The sequence below is a fragment of the Heterostelium album genome (assembly GCF_000004825.1).
Source record: "Heterostelium album PN500 unplaced genomic scaffold PPL_scaffold6, whole genome shotgun sequence".
Taxonomy (NCBI): Eukaryota; Evosea; class Eumycetozoa; order Acytosteliales; family Acytosteliaceae; genus Heterostelium; species Heterostelium album.
Genome location: NW_008805068.1, coordinates 232,261 through 249,573, shown reverse-complemented (window position 1 = coordinate 249,573; position 17,313 = coordinate 232,261). Strand labels below are relative to the sequence as shown.

The 17,313-nt window shown below is 29.4% G+C and overlaps 11 protein-coding genes and 1 non-coding gene across 12 annotated transcripts; 5 read left to right on the top strand and 7 right to left on the bottom strand.

Moving 5' to 3' along the window:
- Positions 1 to 225: 225 nt before the first annotated feature.
- PPL_06680 (uncharacterized protein) lies at positions 226 to 1,303 on the top strand (the record flags this gene model as incomplete). The annotated part of the gene is made up of 3 exons (XM_020577533.1): positions 226 to 259; positions 631 to 723; positions 1,188 to 1,303. The coding sequence occupies 3 exons, from the start codon at positions 226 to 228 to the stop codon at positions 1,301 to 1,303; spliced, it is 243 nt and encodes an 80-aa protein (XP_020431981.1).
- A 96-nt stretch (positions 1,304 to 1,399) lies between these two features.
- Positions 1,400 to 1,600, bottom strand: PPL_06679 (uncharacterized protein; the record flags this gene model as incomplete). The annotated part of the gene is made up of 1 exon (XM_020577532.1): positions 1,400 to 1,600. The coding sequence occupies one exon, from the start codon at positions 1,598 to 1,600 to the stop codon at positions 1,400 to 1,402; it is 201 nt and encodes a 66-aa protein (XP_020431980.1).
- Positions 1,601 to 1,992: 392 nt separating this feature from the next.
- PPL_06678 (uncharacterized protein) lies at positions 1,993 to 4,652 on the top strand (the record flags this gene model as incomplete). Its single annotated transcript, XM_020577531.1, has 4 exons — positions 1,993 to 2,191; positions 2,539 to 3,367; positions 3,424 to 4,425; positions 4,538 to 4,652. The coding sequence occupies 4 exons, from the start codon at positions 1,993 to 1,995 to the stop codon at positions 4,650 to 4,652; spliced, it is 2,145 nt and encodes a 714-aa protein (XP_020431979.1).
- A 254-nt stretch (positions 4,653 to 4,906) lies between these two features.
- Positions 4,907 to 4,979, bottom strand: PPL_06677. Its single transcript has one exon. It is a non-coding gene; the product is annotated as a tRNA-Asn (tRNA).
- An 800-nt stretch (positions 4,980 to 5,779) lies between these two features.
- Positions 5,780 to 7,485, bottom strand: PPL_06676 (F-box protein; the record flags this gene model as incomplete). The annotated part of the gene is made up of 6 exons (XM_020577530.1): positions 5,780 to 5,910; positions 6,027 to 6,281; positions 6,354 to 6,476; positions 6,568 to 6,828; positions 6,897 to 6,971; positions 7,068 to 7,485. The coding sequence occupies 6 exons, from the start codon at positions 7,483 to 7,485 to the stop codon at positions 5,780 to 5,782; spliced, it is 1,263 nt and encodes a 420-aa protein (XP_020431978.1).
- A 610-nt stretch (positions 7,486 to 8,095) lies between these two features.
- Positions 8,096 to 8,691, bottom strand: PPL_06675 (uncharacterized protein; the record flags this gene model as incomplete). Its single annotated transcript, XM_020577529.1, has 2 exons — positions 8,096 to 8,206; positions 8,269 to 8,691. 2 exons carry the CDS (start codon positions 8,689 to 8,691, stop codon positions 8,096 to 8,098), a joined length of 534 nt encoding a protein of 177 aa, XP_020431977.1.
- A 932-nt stretch (positions 8,692 to 9,623) lies between these two features.
- coq10-2 (type II toxin-antitoxin system RatA family toxin) lies at positions 9,624 to 10,554 on the top strand (the record flags this gene model as incomplete). Its single annotated transcript, XM_020577528.1, has 2 exons — positions 9,624 to 10,033; positions 10,137 to 10,554. 2 exons carry the CDS (start codon positions 9,624 to 9,626, stop codon positions 10,552 to 10,554), a joined length of 828 nt encoding a protein of 275 aa, XP_020431976.1.
- A 232-nt stretch (positions 10,555 to 10,786) lies between these two features.
- On the bottom strand, positions 10,787 to 11,569 carry commd5 (COMM domain-containing protein 5; the record flags this gene model as incomplete). The annotated part of the gene is made up of 2 exons (XM_020577527.1): positions 10,787 to 11,060; positions 11,169 to 11,569. The coding sequence occupies 2 exons, from the start codon at positions 11,567 to 11,569 to the stop codon at positions 10,787 to 10,789; spliced, it is 675 nt and encodes a 224-aa protein (XP_020431975.1).
- A 161-nt stretch (positions 11,570 to 11,730) lies between these two features.
- PPL_06672 (BolA family protein) lies at positions 11,731 to 12,288 on the top strand (the record flags this gene model as incomplete). The annotated part of the gene is made up of 3 exons (XM_020577526.1): positions 11,731 to 11,739; positions 11,844 to 12,051; positions 12,134 to 12,288. The coding sequence occupies 3 exons, from the start codon at positions 11,731 to 11,733 to the stop codon at positions 12,286 to 12,288; spliced, it is 372 nt and encodes a 123-aa protein (XP_020431974.1).
- Positions 12,289 to 12,479: 191 nt separating this feature from the next.
- On the bottom strand, positions 12,480 to 13,795 carry twfA (twinfilin; the record flags this gene model as incomplete). The annotated part of the gene is made up of 4 exons (XM_020577525.1): positions 12,480 to 13,118; positions 13,222 to 13,448; positions 13,536 to 13,586; positions 13,693 to 13,795. 4 exons carry the CDS (start codon positions 13,793 to 13,795, stop codon positions 12,480 to 12,482), a joined length of 1,020 nt encoding a protein of 339 aa, XP_020431973.1.
- Positions 13,796 to 14,597: 802 nt separating this feature from the next.
- rpl8 (uL2 family ribosomal protein) lies at positions 14,598 to 16,149 on the top strand (the record flags this gene model as incomplete). The annotated part of the gene is made up of 3 exons (XM_020577524.1): positions 14,598 to 14,616; positions 15,314 to 15,866; positions 15,957 to 16,149. 3 exons carry the CDS (start codon positions 14,598 to 14,600, stop codon positions 16,147 to 16,149), a joined length of 765 nt encoding a protein of 254 aa, XP_020431972.1.
- Positions 16,150 to 16,580: 431 nt separating this feature from the next.
- PPL_06669 (uncharacterized protein) lies at positions 16,581 to 17,272 on the bottom strand (the record flags this gene model as incomplete). Its single annotated transcript, XM_020577523.1, has 3 exons — positions 16,581 to 16,888; positions 16,989 to 17,131; positions 17,262 to 17,272. The coding sequence occupies 3 exons, from the start codon at positions 17,270 to 17,272 to the stop codon at positions 16,581 to 16,583; spliced, it is 462 nt and encodes a 153-aa protein (XP_020431971.1).
- Between the last annotated feature and the right edge of the window lie 41 nt (positions 17,273 to 17,313).

Below are 17,313 nucleotides of genomic sequence, written 5' to 3'. Positions count from 1 at the left end.
TTTTTTTTTTTTATAGACTTCTTTGATCAAGTGCTGTGAAACTTCACTGTGTATAAATAGCAATTTACTTATAAGATTTTTTTAGATTTAAAATAAGCATTGATACAACTGATTATGAAAAACTTAATATCTCGCACCAACAATATATTAGAATGTTAGTTAATTGTGTACTGTTGTTGTTGTTGTTGTTGTTGTTGTTGTTTTTGTTAACAGGAATCTATATCCATGTCTTTGTCTGATAGTGTTGGTGGTGCAGATGGTTCTACGTTGAGAGAACGGAAGATGTCATCTTTGTAGCCATATCTTGAATTCAGGGGTTTCTTCTACTATGGATGGAAGTTCTATTTAATTAAACAGTCAGTGTTTGGATTTTGTTTATTTATTTTTTATTTTATTTATTTTCCAAAAAAACTTTATAAACCTCACACAAAATTCATTTATTTGTTTCCCTTCTTTGATCAAACCCAACCAGCTGTTTCATGTCACCACCTCGAATGAGCATCCACCAGTGATGAACAAACTGTCCGATATCATCGATCAACTCGGAACTGGGGTGGCACAATATACTTGTATTTCGTCCTTCCTAAAGATCGGTACGACACATTCAGAGAACAGAATTATCTCACCGAGAAGAAGAAGAAAGCTTCCAAGATATCCAAGCAAGTGAAGAAAGTCATCCAGTATGCGTTGTTTATTGCGTTGCCAGCACCATTGCCCTAGTTCGTAAGTTGATCCTCCTCGCAGCTCCCACTCAGCTAAATAACTCACTTCTCGCAGCTCATTTTACAACAACCTGTCAAACAACAATAAATTTTCTATCCAACCAGGATCACTTTATAAAATTCCAACTGTTTAGTAGTACACCTAATTCAGAGAATGACTCTCGCAGCCCTTCCCTATACAACCATCAGAAACACATAACATACTATCCAATTAGTATCATTTTTATCACTATATTATCCAAATTGAAAGACTTCCAACCGGTTATTACATATTCTTCTCGTATAAATTGGATAAGAATATATTGATACAACCAATAAATTATCATTCCAAGATACCTACCTTGCCAATCTTTCATTTATTTTATATAATCAGAATGGTCTGTAAGAGAGATGTTCTAGGAAAGCAGGTAACTTAGTGGTGAGAAGTTTGCAGTTGTTCCAGTGTTTTTTGTTCATTTTCTGCAGCAGACGATTCACTTTTAGATCTAAGTATGATCCCATCGTTGGAATCAGGTTTATGCATCGATTCTCAAAATTTTGAATATTCACCAACTCCAGAACTCTCTACACCAAAAAGATAAATAAATGGGTGGTGATCTAATATTTAAATTGATTTATTCTCTTGAGAAACAAAAGTTAATTTTGTGCTTTTCATTTGTTTTTAAAAAAATTTCATTTTACTTACATCTTTCAGATGTCGATATTGCTTTGTCCTTAAAGATTATGAATTTCCATCTTACTTGATGTGATGTCTCTGATATAATTGAAACTGGATTGTGAATCAATGTCTTCTTTCCATGTACAGTTGTATGGTATAGCTCTGGATGTTGTTTAATTGAATGATGACTTAATTTAGATAATGTTTGATGAGTGCTCATTATTGTTATACTTCTTCTTTTGTGTATCTGTTTGGAAAAAAGAAAATTGAAGAATGATTGGGAATTTGTATGATTCTTTCAGACCCTCCAATTGTAGTCTCGATTGACATCATTCACTTGTTTCCAATGAGATAACATACATCAAGGTGGCATAATGAGGGAGTTATCATTCAAATAACTAATGTGTGTGTTGATTGACAATTTATCCCAAATTTAGTTATGAGATTGGAATTTGGTTTATTATTTTTTATTTTATTTATTTTTCCCCCAAATTTTCTTTTTTCATATTCCCTTCACCAACTTACTTATTACATCATTTCTCACATTTAGATATATACAATACAAGACAACATTTACACTCACAACCAAACATTAGTGTGCATCATACCAACATGGCTGATGATAACACCAAAGTTGCTCTCGCTACCATCGAAGCCTCTCGCCTCTCGACATATTTGAAGGACAAGTGCATAGACATCCTCAAGAAGTCAAAGGATAAAGCAACATACATCATCAATGCCTACGGCGCAGCTGATGCTCGTACTCCTGATCGCCTTGACAAATACCTCAATAAGATGATCACGGATGCAGGTATACATCTACACCAACAAACACTTATAAACAAATACATATTTTAAAGCTATACAATACCATACATAAATAGCAAGATGTTACACTGATACACATTATTTAATAATTACACATCCATATAAAGTCTCTCACTCTCTTGACATGCCTTAAATCTAACTTGAAGTTTTCCATGTACAATTGCAATTTTATATACTATTATTATTATTATCACTATTTGTTTGTCAATCAATAATCATCATCATCATCATCATCATCATCATCATCATCATCATCATCATCATCATCATCATCATCATCATCATACAAAAAGAACACTCTGGCTAGCTAATATTCCTTTTTTTTCTTAGTTGAAAGCTTTCCTAGGAAAAGTTTAGGGTCTGAGATTGAGAAAGTCATGGAATCTATGAAAAAGTCCAAGTTTGATGGTCCTATTGTATCTCTACCACGTGATCCTCTCAGTGCACTGATATCATCTCGTATGAGGTTTGAGTTTACCGACGATAACACTCTAAAGTTGGTGAACAGAGATATTACAAACAAATTACACACGTTCATCAAATCAAATTATCGCAACTCAAGAGGAGTTTACATTCAAGGACCACAGGGAGTAGGTAAATCACATTCCATTTATCAAATAGTTGTCAAACTCCGAGTTGAAGCACCAAACAATCGTGTCATATACATCCAAGACTGTGCAAATTGGACAGCTGGTGATCCCTATCTTTTTTTCGTAGAGGCTCTGGAAACTGGATTTGGTCTGGCAGGAGATTCATTTATTAGAGACACTTACTATTCAATCATAAATGAAGAACAGTTATACTTGTTTATGGATCAATTATCAGTTTATTGCAATGATCAAGATCTCTGTGTATATTTTATCTTTGATCAACACAACTCTCTCACCAACTCTCAAAGAACAAGTTGTCCCTTTTCAATAGTAGAGAGTTATCTTGTCAACAATATTCGTTGGTGTAATAATCTCGTAGTTGTATCTGGTTCTGCAAAAAACAATTACTATCTCAAAGTTGCCAAGGACAATGAATGGCCTGTGTTTTACTTTTTTGATGGTTTCTGTGACAATGAATTCAAGGAATGGGTAGAAATTCACAAACAAGATCTCGGCAACCTCACAAGTAGTGATATACAGACCATCAAAGATCTCACCAATTTTTTTCCGTAAGTTTAGTTCAATCCAAAAATTAGAGTAGATTACTAATCAATCTAAATATTAGAATTGAACTCAAATATATATTAGACGAACAAAAGAAACAACAGAATCAACAATCACAATCACAATCACAATCACAATCACAATCACAATCACAATCACAATCACAATCACAATCACAATCACAATCACAATCACAATCACAATCACAATCACAATCACAAGTACAAGAACAAACACAAGGCTCCACCTTCAATAATGTTCTCACATCGTATAAGTCGTGGCGAAAATCACTGATCACTCAACAAGACAATTACTTTTCTAAAGAGTTCCTTACAACCGACATTCTTCACAAAGATTATAGAAGAGCAATTGTATTTATGCAACACAATGTACCTGTAACAGACGAATCAATATTTCTCAACCAACTACTATTGTACAAAAGTCAGGAAGACCTCATATTGCCGCTTTTCCCATTGGTCAGAGATATTCTAATTAAGCGTTATATGACACCCACCCATCTCGTTGTACAAGAGTTTTATCAATCTGTCTTTTCCAAGAAGATATCGTTGACCAAAGATGCTGTTGGAAGAATCCTAGAGAAATATCTTATTGATACATTGTTGGAACACAACCTCTTACAAGTGCAGCCCTCACAGGTGACAGAAACAGATGACAGAAAAGGTGTTACCTGCTATAAATTTACCCTTTGTTCACAAGTCGTCTTTGCATGGGACATAGTCCAATATATCGTGGCTCAAAATGATTTATCACAAATCGATTGGTCTAAGCCCTCACTTATCATTCTTCGTGCCTATAACTACAAGGTGGCTGATTGGTTCTTCTGGAATCCTTCCTCAAAGACTCTGTCTGCTTTCCAGGTTACTATTGGTTCAAAACACGCTAGCAAATGGGCTGAATCCGGTCTCAGAACCCAATTCCAAAACTCTTGTCACTTTACTAAAGATATTTTTGTTTGGATTGTGAAGAATGATTTTGACTATAAACAGAAACACTTTATTAATCAATACTTTATTACCATTCCAGAATTAGCAAATAACAGAATGTTTGATTTACTTAAACAATTTACTGTATAAATTAATGGTTCTTATTTAATAAATAAATTCTTATAGATTTTTATTTGTACATCTCTTCTTGACCTAAAATATTGTTTTCAGAGCATTATTTCTACATCTGGTTACGTGGTGGCATCTTGACTTCCTCATCGGTAAATCTATCGACGTACATGTTGTAGGTGAGCTTAGAGAGTGTGTAGCTTTTGATGGCACGTAGTTGGAAAGGATTTAGATTCCAATCAGATTTAAATTTATGTGTTGCAGAGCAATCGACAGTGATTCCTTGGGAGATAGAATTAGCGATTGAGAAGTTAAGCTTGTGGTAATTGGTGTAATGGGTGATCTTGGTACGCAAAGTGACACCAGTTGTTTTCCAACGGAACAGGTTTAATAGAGTTGATCAGAGAATCAAGCTAAAGACAGCACTTACCATAACTCACCGCATCCGGTAATGAGAAGTTTAAATAGTTTCGCTCCTGGTTGGGATCGAACCAACGACCATTCGGTTAACAGCCGAATGCTCTGCCTACTGAGCCACAGAAGCTTTTTACATGTTTTTCAAAAATAATTTTTCTAATTTTATTTTGTTAATATTAAAGTTTTTATTTTATTTTTTTTTTTGTTTAATATAAAATGGAATATTTATCATGGATGATACACTCTGTTTTGAAAGTTGAATCGGATGAATTTGGAGTCATTACTGTGCAAATAAATATTTCCTTTATGATCGGTGAATCCTGACAACCAATCAAACTTTTGATCTGATTTCCACATTGTAATTGTTTGTCTTTGATATTGACGATCTTCAACATCAATTCAAGAGCATCTTCTGCCATAATATATAGAAATCCGATATAATGACAACAAATGATATAGACTAACTAAAATCCGATCCCAAGATCAGTGATAATGTAATTCGATAAATCTGTCCATGAGGTCCCTGTGTCGAGAAGATGTAACTGTTTTTGTTTTGATTATTTAAACTTATTGAACTCGAACTGATTGTTTCAATTAATGATCAAGTTTAGGGTGCATGCGCTGGCAATGATGGGAACATAACCTCAGGATTGATGAAATCGAAATCTTCCAGATTGACTTGACGGATAGAGGAGCGAGAGGAGAAATTTGAAAGAAAATTAACTACGTATCCTTGACAAACAATTAAACCACCCTCAGTGTTAAGAATAATCTAATATTCTTATCACATGTATAAAAATTAAATTAAAACTAACCAAATAAATAAACATCATTCTTACTGTATATTATTCATTAGAAAGTTTTTTTTATAATTCACAATAACATTTTAATAATAAAATAAAAAAACAATTATTTATTTATATAGAATTAATAGGTTGGTATTTCATATTTAAATAAATATATATTTGGATTGTCTAATTTCTTTTCAAGTAGATCTAAAATAGATTGATAGTTTTGAGAGTCTTGATCATCTTGTTGTCTATTTCTTGCCAAGTTTACTATTAATTTAATATTTTCAATAGAAATATATTTTTTAATTATTGGTAAACCTTAAAATATAAAACAAAAAATTAGTTAATATTTTAAAAAAAAAATTAAAAATAGAAATACTTACTATAATAAAGGATATTAAAAACTGACTTGTTGGATAAGAATTGAACTTTTTTATTTTCAATCTTCATGGTGTGAAGTAGAATTGGTAAACCATCTTCCTTTACAATCTTCTTACAACAATCAGAGCTATTGAATGTCATATTGGTTAATAAAATCAAACAGTATTCAACCATCATTGGATTATCAAAATATTTTTGAATTAGAGAGAGAATGTAACCTATAACTCCATTTTTTTTAAATACTTCTACAAAATATTCTATTTTGTTTTTTTTTTTTGTTTTTAGTATTAAAAATATTGTTTATATATTTATTAAAAATTTAAACTTACTTGAATTTGATAGATGAGTTAATGAAAGTACTCCATTAAAATGCATCTTTTCATTGTTGTAGTTCTTTTTTAAAACCTCAATGAGACTTATTAAGACATCTTTTTCTTTTAATTTTAAACTATCTTTATTTTATTAAAAAAAGTAAGAAATTATAAATTATTTTTAAAATTAATAATAATATTAAAAATAAAATTAATATTAACAATAACTTACAAGATAAGATAGTTTTATAGTGAATAAAAATAAACATTGAATTAAAAAATCTATTATCCTTATGGATATTAGAAATCTTTGACAACCAGGTTAGGCCACCATTATTTCCAAAAATATTGAGAGCTTCTTTGTCATATAGAATATTGGAAAACAAAATTAATATTGATTTTTGTAATTCCTGATCCTGAATCTTATTCTTGGATATTGACAATATAGCTGGAATTTGAATAACAAACTTCTTATAATTATCATGTTCAACATCTTAATAATATTTTTTATTAATATTTAAATAATAATTTTTAAATAATAATTTTCATTGTTTACCTTACCTTTTATTAAATAATTTAATAAATCGAAAGATACTTTTAATAATGATGAATTATTATTGTTTTGTGAAATTAAATCTATTATAAAATCAATTGGAATTAAACTTTTATTATTGTTGATAAAATAAAAATATAATATTTTTAGATATCCTATTATTAATTCATTATTTTTACTATTTGTTGAAATTGATTTTACAAATTTATTTATTATTCTATTTTCTTGTGTTTCTTTATTATTTAATACTAAAAATGATTTAATTATTTTTGAATTATTATTTAACCATTCTAAACCTTCATTTTCATCTTTATTATAGATCTGATCATCTGTAGAACATAATGGTGTTCTATTTGAATGATAAATCGATTGATAAATGAATGGTATTGATTGTTCTAAAAGTTGATTCCAAATCCAACTATTATTTAAATAGAAATTGAAAAGTTTACAACTCTCACTGAGATGTATTAAATCTAATGGTTCTAAAAACAATAGAATTGAAGATAGAACCTCTAGAGGAATAGAAAAAATTAAATGATTTCCATTGCAACTTTTAATGAGTTGTGAAATTTCAATTTGTTGTTTTTGATTTAACATGTTATTAATTATTTGTATGATTATTATTTATACTATTATTGTTCTTGTTAAGAATAAATTACTTTTAACTATGTTGTAAATTTAAACTCTTTTTCAAATTTATTCATTGTTAAAATTATTAAATTAAATGAATAGATGATGATCATTTTTAATATGTGTTTGTTCGAATACGAAACAAATAATAATAAAAATACATACTATATTTATATATTATGTGAACCACATTGTCAACATTCATTTACTTTATCATCACAATGATAACCCCCACGACACATTATAATAAAATTGATTGCGTGTGGGTGATCACAATTTTAAGAAAGATAATAAAAGTGAGAAACACCCCAATTTCGTAATATAAATAAAACATCCTCACTTCTTTTCTAATAAATCGAAATACAATCAATCGATTATAATATGGAAACACCATAATTATTCCCCTATACAATCTATGATTGATATCATCTAAAATTAACATTTAATAATCAATATAATGTGGAAATGGAAGTACAATATACCTGCTTGTGGACACAGTTTTTCTTTCAACTCTCACAATTTTAATAAAACAAACTAAATACTGGTTTTGTGGCTGTATATTTAAATCGGTTATATATTAAACTTTATTCAGTTGTTTGGCTAATCTTTCATTGTTTTGTTGTAACAAGAATCTCTTTCTTTCTCTAACAAAATATAAAGATACCAATAATATAGTCAAAACTCCAACCTAAATAATAATTAAGAATTTAATAAATATGTGATACTCTTTAATATTCTATTGCTACTTACTTCAAAAAATAATACAGTTGATGTAAATTTACTGTTGGATGTGCAAGAATGATACACAAATTGTGTTTGGTCGCTGTCTGTTATTTTACATTTCAAAACCTTTCGACTTCCAGTACTCAGACAATAACTCTCGTGCTTCTCTGAATCTGAACATGCATCGCATCCTTTAAAAACTTCACACGATGATAAATTATTATTATTATTATTATTATTGTTATTATTATGGTTACTTTTAGGTTGATCAGCTGTTTCTTTTCTTTTATGTGTAAGGGCTTGTGAAAGTGGTACCGCTTCTGCTGCTTCCGATGTTGTTGATGAAATTGATATTTTATTCGTACTATATTCTGTTGTTACTACTGTATTTAAACCTGTTGTTGCTTGCGTCGACGTCGGTGCAACATTTAATCTGTGTTGTTGAAACATTTAAATTAGTTTATCTTCTTCAACTGCATATTAGCTAATTAGCTATTTTATATATGCTAAATTGCTTTGTTTGTTTTGTTTTACTTACGAATCTGGTACTGCTAATGCTAATACTACATTTTGAAATTTACAATTAAAAGATATTAAAACTAAATAAAATAATATATAAAAATGAAAAGAATTCTGTTTCATAACTATTTTTATTATTGTATAAATATATATAAACTTAAAAAATAAAGATATAAATAAAAAAAAACTATCTCTATATTTCGACTATGTTTTTTATATATATTATCTATTGCTATTGAACTGTACTGAAGTTAACTCTTTTTTTTTTTATTATAAATTAATATTATGTTGTATCTAGTATTAGTTTTTAAACTTTTATATTTCTAATAATAAATAAATAATAAAAAATTGAATATAATGCTTGATAAATATAGTTATAAAATATGGTTAAATCTGACAGTTATTCTGTTATCTTGTGTGATGATTGATATTTATTTATAAATAACGGTGGAAATAGAAAAAATAAGTTAATGAGTGTACCTGAAAAAAAAACAATTATAATTGTTATTGTTGTTGTAATTGTTATTGGTAGTGTTAGTGTTAGTGTTGTAAGAGCTTATTTGTGTTTTGTTGTGTTTGTGGGTGGTAAGGTAGTGGTGTTACAATATATATAAAAATAAATAAATGAATTGAACGAATAATAATTTTAAAAAATAAATAATTAACTGGTTGGTGGTATAATGAAACTGTAAAAGTTTAATGCTTTTTATTTTTGTTGCAAAAATAACAACAACATTTTAAAAAAAAAAACAAATTTTTATTTTTATTATTTTTGTTATTTGAGATTTGCGCTGCACCACCTCCTATTTTTATAGGTGGTATCTTACTTGGGAAAACAGAGTCAAAAAAAAAAAAAAACAAAAATGCTCAAATTTCACTCATTTTTAAACAACAATAAAAAGATAATTACACAAAATTTAACATCGCTTCCCATCGGACAAATAAATAAGTCAATCTTTTTACTTAAATGCGATAAGCAGCTGCTTATCAACACCAATAATAATAATAATAATAATAATAATAATGATAGTAATAATCAAGTGAAATATAATCAACTACAACCAACACACAATAGTACAATTGTTTTTAAAAATAAAAATAAATATGATTTTACAACAACTTCATCATCTAAATCTACAATAACTTCATATAGAAATACCAATTTAATATTATGTAATCTACTACAAAATAGATTGCAATGCAGAAGAACATTCTTATCTGCTTTTGCCTCAACACCACAACTAACAAAAAAACATATTACCAAAGTATTAAAGTAAGTTTATTTTTAATCATTAAATATTTAGCTAAATATTTAATATTTGTTTAATTATATTTATTGATTTATTGATTTATTTTCAATTGAAAACAATATTTAGATTTACACCTAAACAAGTGTATGATGTTGTTGTAAATGTACAATCCTACAAAGAATTTCTACCATTTTGTTTGAATTCGACTATTAAGAAAGTGGTTGATCCAAATAGTTGCTTTGAGGCAGAGTTGACTGTTGGCTATGGTAATCTGAAAGAGTCTTATACCTCCAGAGTGAAATTCGATGAACCAAAATACATAGAAGCATCGGCAATCGATTCACATCTATTTGTAGCACTTGTTAGTGAGTGGAATTTTAAGCCTGGACCTACCGACTCTACTTGTACGGCAGTGTGCTCACTGGAATATCAATTTAGATCACCTCTCTACGCTACACTCATGGATGAATTCATCGGTAGTTCTCTAGAGACAATGGTAGATGCATTCGAATCACGTTGTAAACAAACCTATCGTAAACATTAAATTAATTAACTAATTAAAAAAAGATAAATATTAATTTTATTATTATAATTACAAAAAATAAGATTTTAGTTTATATTTTATTTAAATATGTTTTGTTTTGTTTTGCTGTTTTGATGAAATATGCTCAATCAAATCGAATGATATTATTATTATTATGTGTATAGTTTGATGCTTGGGTTAGAGTGAGAATGAAAATGAGTAGTTTAGTTGTTGCTTTGTATTGTATTTTTGTCTATTTATCGATCTTTAATATTGGTAATTGATCTAAATCCTCCATATCTTTTAATACTTTTGATACATTATAACGTAATTTATGGAAAGTATCTAAACTGACTTCGAATGTTCTTTCTTTTCCTTTGGTATCTGTAATCTCCATCAAGATGACTGGGTTCAACACTCTTGATGTAAAACTGCTACTAATGATAACGTCTACACGCCATTTAAATGTTTCCAATTGTGGGAATAGAATCTTATCATTTTGTACTTTTTCAATTAATTCTTTACGACTATTCGATAATAAGATAAGATAAGATAATTATAGGTTTGTTTGTTAGTTATATATATAAATATAGTTTGTTATCAATTGATTCTTGAAGTGATTTACAAACACATACAGTTTAGTATAAACATTTTGTAGATCTGCAATGAATGGAGCGGGCAACTTCAATTCATTTAGATCGGTTTGAAAGTACTCTACAGTGACCTTTGTTTTGATTGCCAGCTTCAGAATATAATAGATACCGGTGAATACGATCGACGATACGTTGGAATCGAGTGTATTGTCTTTCTCAACGATGTTACTACTGCTTATGTTGAGCTTGTCATGTATGTCTCTAGTGATCTGATTGAACTTTTCGTACTCTTGTTGATTCTGATCTATTTTCTTTGATTTCAAATAGGATACCACCAGTGCAACGATGTGTCTTGTGAATGCTTGCTCCAACTTTTGTGCCAATGGTAAGATATTCTTTACTTCAATTGGTATATTATATCCAAGAAATGATATTCTATCCATATTTTCTATATATATAATAAAACAAAACAACTAACTAATAATAAATAATAACTAAACTAACTAATTAATTAATAATAGCAAATAAAGGTATGTTTCATATCATATAATATTAAATCTTTTTTAAATTTTTGATATTTTTTTGGTTTTTCAGCCAACAAAAAATGAAAAGTGTAATGATCAAAAGAAAATTCTGATTTGATTTGATTAATGTTGTGTTGTTGTTGGTGTTAATTAAATAGCAATGCAATCGACACTGAATAGATTAATTATAAAGAATGGTTTAAGTTTTAATAATAGATCATCATCTTTATTGTTAAACAGCAGTAATAGTAGTAGTCGTTTATTTGTTTCGAATCGATTGTTTTCAACGAATGTAGACAATCAAGATGAAGAGATCGTTCTTGATACAAAGGGTAAAATGATTCATAATTTATTATCTGATTCATTGAAACCTTCTTCATTGAAAGTAATTGATATGTCTGGTAAATATTACTATTTCATTTATATGTGATATTGATAAGTGTTCATTCAATTAATGTTTTTTTAAAAATAATTAATAAATAGGTGGATGTGGATCAATGTATAGAATAGAAATTATATCTAAAGAATTTAATAATAAGAATACACTCAATCAACATAGACAAGTAAATTCGGTTCTAAAAGAAGTTATACCAACTTTGCATGGTTTAACTTTATATACATCAGGTGAAAATAAATAAAGAAAAGAAAAGAAAAGATTAGTAGTTTTTTTAATAAATTTTTAATTTATTTTATAATTTAAATACATAAATGATATCATTATTATTTGTTGTTTGTTGTTTGTTTGTTGTTTGTTTATAATTATTACATTCTTAAACTTTGTTGTTGTTGTTGTTTTGTTTTTTGTTAATTAGTTTTGTTAACAAAATTATTATTTGATAAGTTTACGTGAACCAGCACCTGGACGAGTTGGCTTGGCAAAAGACTTCTTTTCTTCTGGTTTTGGTGGGTGCAATTCGCTGTCGATTGCAGACTTTGAGAGTTCGCTACCGTTGTTTACTTCGAGCTTGAGATCGACTTTGGTGTTTTGTCTGGTGACGAGTGACTCGACGTTGGCTTTGCTCGAAGAGTACAACATTCTCATCTTGACCGGTGCACTCTTGGTGCCGTTCGAACCGTCGGGACACGAGAATACATAGATGAGGGTGTTCAACTGTTCACCTTCGTGCTCGTGTGCATAACGGAAAAAGTGGAAACGTGGTTCGTCCAGTGGCACCTTGGTCGAGAGTTGCTCGATATCGATGCTCGACGACGACTGGAAGACGATCTTCTCGTCGGCAATGTTAATGGAGAGCGCAACGTAGTTGACGCTACCCGAGAGCAGCTCACCGATGGCAGCGACGGCACGCTCCTCCACTGGGAAAGCGACACCGTGTACATACATACCACCGCCACCAACAAATAGACCACCTTCACGCTCGTCGGCTCTCTGTTGTTCCTCCCAAGTCAATGGTGCAGATGAACCTTGATGTACTTTATGTGCTTTATATCCTTTCGATGTGAAATCACTCTATTATAATAATAATAATTATCATTTGTTTAGTAATTAACATATGCTTATGATGTTAAGAGTAATTCATAATAATAATAATATAATAAGTGTTAACACTTACTTGATTGGATGAATAGATTTCGTCTACGAAATGAGATGATCCCAATTCCTTCTTTAAGTTGGCACGAGTCGAAGCATAAGTCATCTTCTCACGAACCTTGGCAATATCTGGAACGTAAAACATGAATACCCAATTGTTTCCACTCAATTCAATACTCTTTTCATCAGTCTTTGCTAAAACATAACAAGCATGATCCTTTTCCAATAAAGTTGGTACTTTATCCAAATCTATAGAGATAATAATAATAATAACAATATGAATAAATATCAAATTCTCTAAAACATTCATTGATTGATTCTATTCATTCTATTTACCAGATTCAAAAGTTCCATCGATATCAACAGTAGATACAGCAACCAAAACCTCTATAATAATAATAATAAACACCCAAATACAAAACGTTTGTGTTAGAACTAGTTCATTGTTTTATTATTACATTGTTATTGTTATTGTTGTTGTTGTTGCTATTACCATCTTGAATTGAAACTTTAATGAAACGTGTGTTATTTAAATTTGCATCACCGAATGTACTAATTAAAGCTGGTGAAGCAGCGATACCACTTGAATGACTCATTCTTTATTGTTGTTGTTGTTTTTTAAAATAAAAAAAATTATAATTACAAAATATATATTTGATTGATATTACTGTTGTTGTTTGTTATTATTAACCCTGAAATTTATGCAACAACTTCTTTAAAATTTGCAAAATAACTATTTGGAAAGAGAAAAAAAAAAACCAAAAATATCTATCTATTGAATTTTCTTGGTCAAATTAGTGTGAACAAAAAACCAATTAATTAAAGTGGGTGGTTTGTTGGTAATAACAAAAACAACAAAGAGAATCAAGTAAAACAATATTTTATTTCTTTATATCATATTAAATAATAGATCTATTATCATCAATTAACTTTAATAACCAGAAATATATTTTCATGAATTTACATAATATCTTTATTTTATTATTTTAAATATATTTTTTGTAATATTATTATTATTTCATTGAAAATCAAATTAAAAAGTAACAAAATAAATTATTTATCAAATTATTTATCATATTAATTTTAGTCATTATTGTCAGTCTCCATCTACTCAAATCTGTTATAATATTACTTAGTTCAATGGAATTCGTTAATTTTTTTAAATTTAAAAATTTGAATCAAAAGTCTCTTACATAGCTTTGTAAAAGTTATGTTTGGAAAGCCAGAAGAGCGAGAGAAAAAAGAATTTTTTTTAATTTTTTTATTTTTTATGAATATTTTTTAATTTTTTTTTAAAAAAAATTTTCAGTGGCTGGATGTCACACAACTAAAGTGATGCGCAACTAGAGTCGATTTTTTTTTTTCTCTTTCAACTCCTTCATCCTATTTGTTGTTAACATGGGTCGTATCATTAGAGGTATTTTATCACTATAAAAAATAAAATAATTAATAATAATTATTCTATCAATCAATAATCATCATCACAACAATAATAAACAGAATAATAATATAGATCAGAGTTTGATATATTTAGAAAAATAATATTAGATATAAATAATATTTATATAAGTTATATTTATGTATATACCTACTCTACACTACTACTAAACAAATTATTATATAAGATATGTCTATTTAGTTTACTTTACAGTTAGTTAGTTAGTACAGATATATTTTAGATTTTAGTAATTGAAAATATGAAAAATTAAAATGAAATGAAATACAGATAATTTGATTTAGATTTCAGATATAGATAATGAAAATTATTCATAGATAAACTATGATTATGATTCAAGGTTTCAAGTTATATCACATATCATATCGTATCTCTATCAGTTATTCTCGTAGATCATCGTTCACGTGAAACAAAAAAAAATTAAAATTTTCACTTTTTTTTTTTTTTCGTATTTTCGAAAACAAATAATAATTATCTCCAGAAAAAAATAATTGAATAAACGACAATAATAATAATAATCAAAATAATCAATTAACAATAATAAATCAATAACTCTATAAAAATGATAGAATAGAATAAAATAATTATTTTAATATGAAAAAAAAAAAAAAAACAAAAATACATAAGATTAGAAACTAATAATTAATTATTATCATAGCTCAAAGAAAGGGTAAAGCCGGATCAGTTTTTGGTGCCCACACCCACCACCGTAAGGGTGCTCCATCCTTCCGTGCCCTCGACTATGCCGAGCGTAACGGTTACATCAAGGGTGTCGTCAGTGAGATCATCCACGATCCAGGTAGAGGTGCTCCATTGGCCCGTGTCGTCTTCAGAGATACCTCATCCTTCAAGCAAGACAAGCAATTGTTCATTGCCCCAGAAGGTATGTACACCGGTCAATTCGTCTTTGCCGGTAAGAAGGCTACCTTGACCATCGGTAACATCTTGCCAGTCGGTAAGTTGCCAGAAGGTACCATCGTCTGTAACTTGGAAGAGCGTGTTGGTGACTGCGGTGCCATCGCCCGTTGCTCCGGTAACTACGCCACCATCGTCTCTCACAACACCGACGACGGTATCACCCGTATCAAGTTGCCATCCGGTGCCAAGAAGAACATCGCCTCCACCTGTCGTGCTATGATCGGTATCGTCTCTGGTGGTGGTCGTATTGACAAGCCAATCTTGAAGGCTGGTCGTGCATTCCACAAATACAGGTATGTAAATCAACACATTTTTTTTAACATTCATTTCACACAAAATATTAATTATTTATTTTTTTACCACTTTTTTCAAAAAATTCACAGAGTTAAGAAGAATAACTGGCCAAAGGTACGTGGTGTTGCTATGAACCCAGTAGAGCATCCCCATGGTGGTGGTAACCATCAACACATTGGTCATGCCTCTACTACCAAGAGAGATGATCCAGCTGGTAAGAAGGTCGGTCTTATTGCTGCCAGACGTACCGGTAGATTGAGAGGAAAGGTTTCTGATGATTAAACTCACAGAAAGGTGCTTTACAATAAACAATAAAAGGATGTTTAAAAATTAATGAATACACTACTCTTTTTATTTTATTTATTCATTTTGTTTTCTTTATTATAATCTTTAAAGTGTTTAATTCTAAGATGTTTAAACATCATTTAATATTTAATGATATTAATTATTATTATAGATAATGTTAAGAATCAAAAAAGAAATCAATAAAGATAAAGTTGTAACTGGCCAAAGGTACGTGGTTTTGCTATGAACCCAGTAGAGCACCCACATGGTGGTAATCATTAACTACCATAGGCTCTAACTTATTTGTTAACCCAAGTGTGACTATTTTTTTCATTCATTTTTTCACAATCTTTTTTTTACATTACGATTTCACTTTTGGAGCAAAAAGAAAATTGTTGTGTATATTATAATAATTAGAATTTGACTTTTTATGGTAAGAACATTGAAACATCTTTGTTATAGAAATCTGTCGAGGTTGGATAAACTGTTGTTTGTAAATTAGCGAGCCGTACAACAGTTGTAACCAATCTTTGACGGTCATCAATAGTATAGAATACAATTGATTGGGAGTTGGTAACGAATGGTGTCAATCGGGAATCATAGCCAGTGGAATATACTTCGTGGAGATAGGTGGTTGTGGCGTTACTGCTTGAGGTATCGAGTTCGATTGCATACAACGTATATAAGGTCGTGTCATTCACCAAAGTAACGATCTCTACACCATAGAGTTGTTCAACTTAGTTGTTGGAGTTTTCTACAGTATTTTCAGCGCTGTTTCATACTGTAGAAAAACTGATTTTTCGAGTTTAGCAACACATATTGAACTGGCGACAAACCTTTTCCAAAGACATCGTAACTGATGATAGTAGAATTTTTGTTTCTCTCACGAAACACTATATAATAATTACTCTTTCCATCGTAACAACCGACAGCAGTATCTGGTGTTACTTGAGCACCAACATACAATGGCAATACATTCCTATTGTTTTAAAATATCAAATATGTTAAACTTTTTTTATCACATCAAAAATATAATTTTTATTATACATGTATATAATATAGAACCATATTTGAAAGTACGATAATAGTCATTTATTGCTTCACTTCACTTGATTGTCATAGCTAAATAATAACCTCTTTACGGCTCCAATTTAATTATTG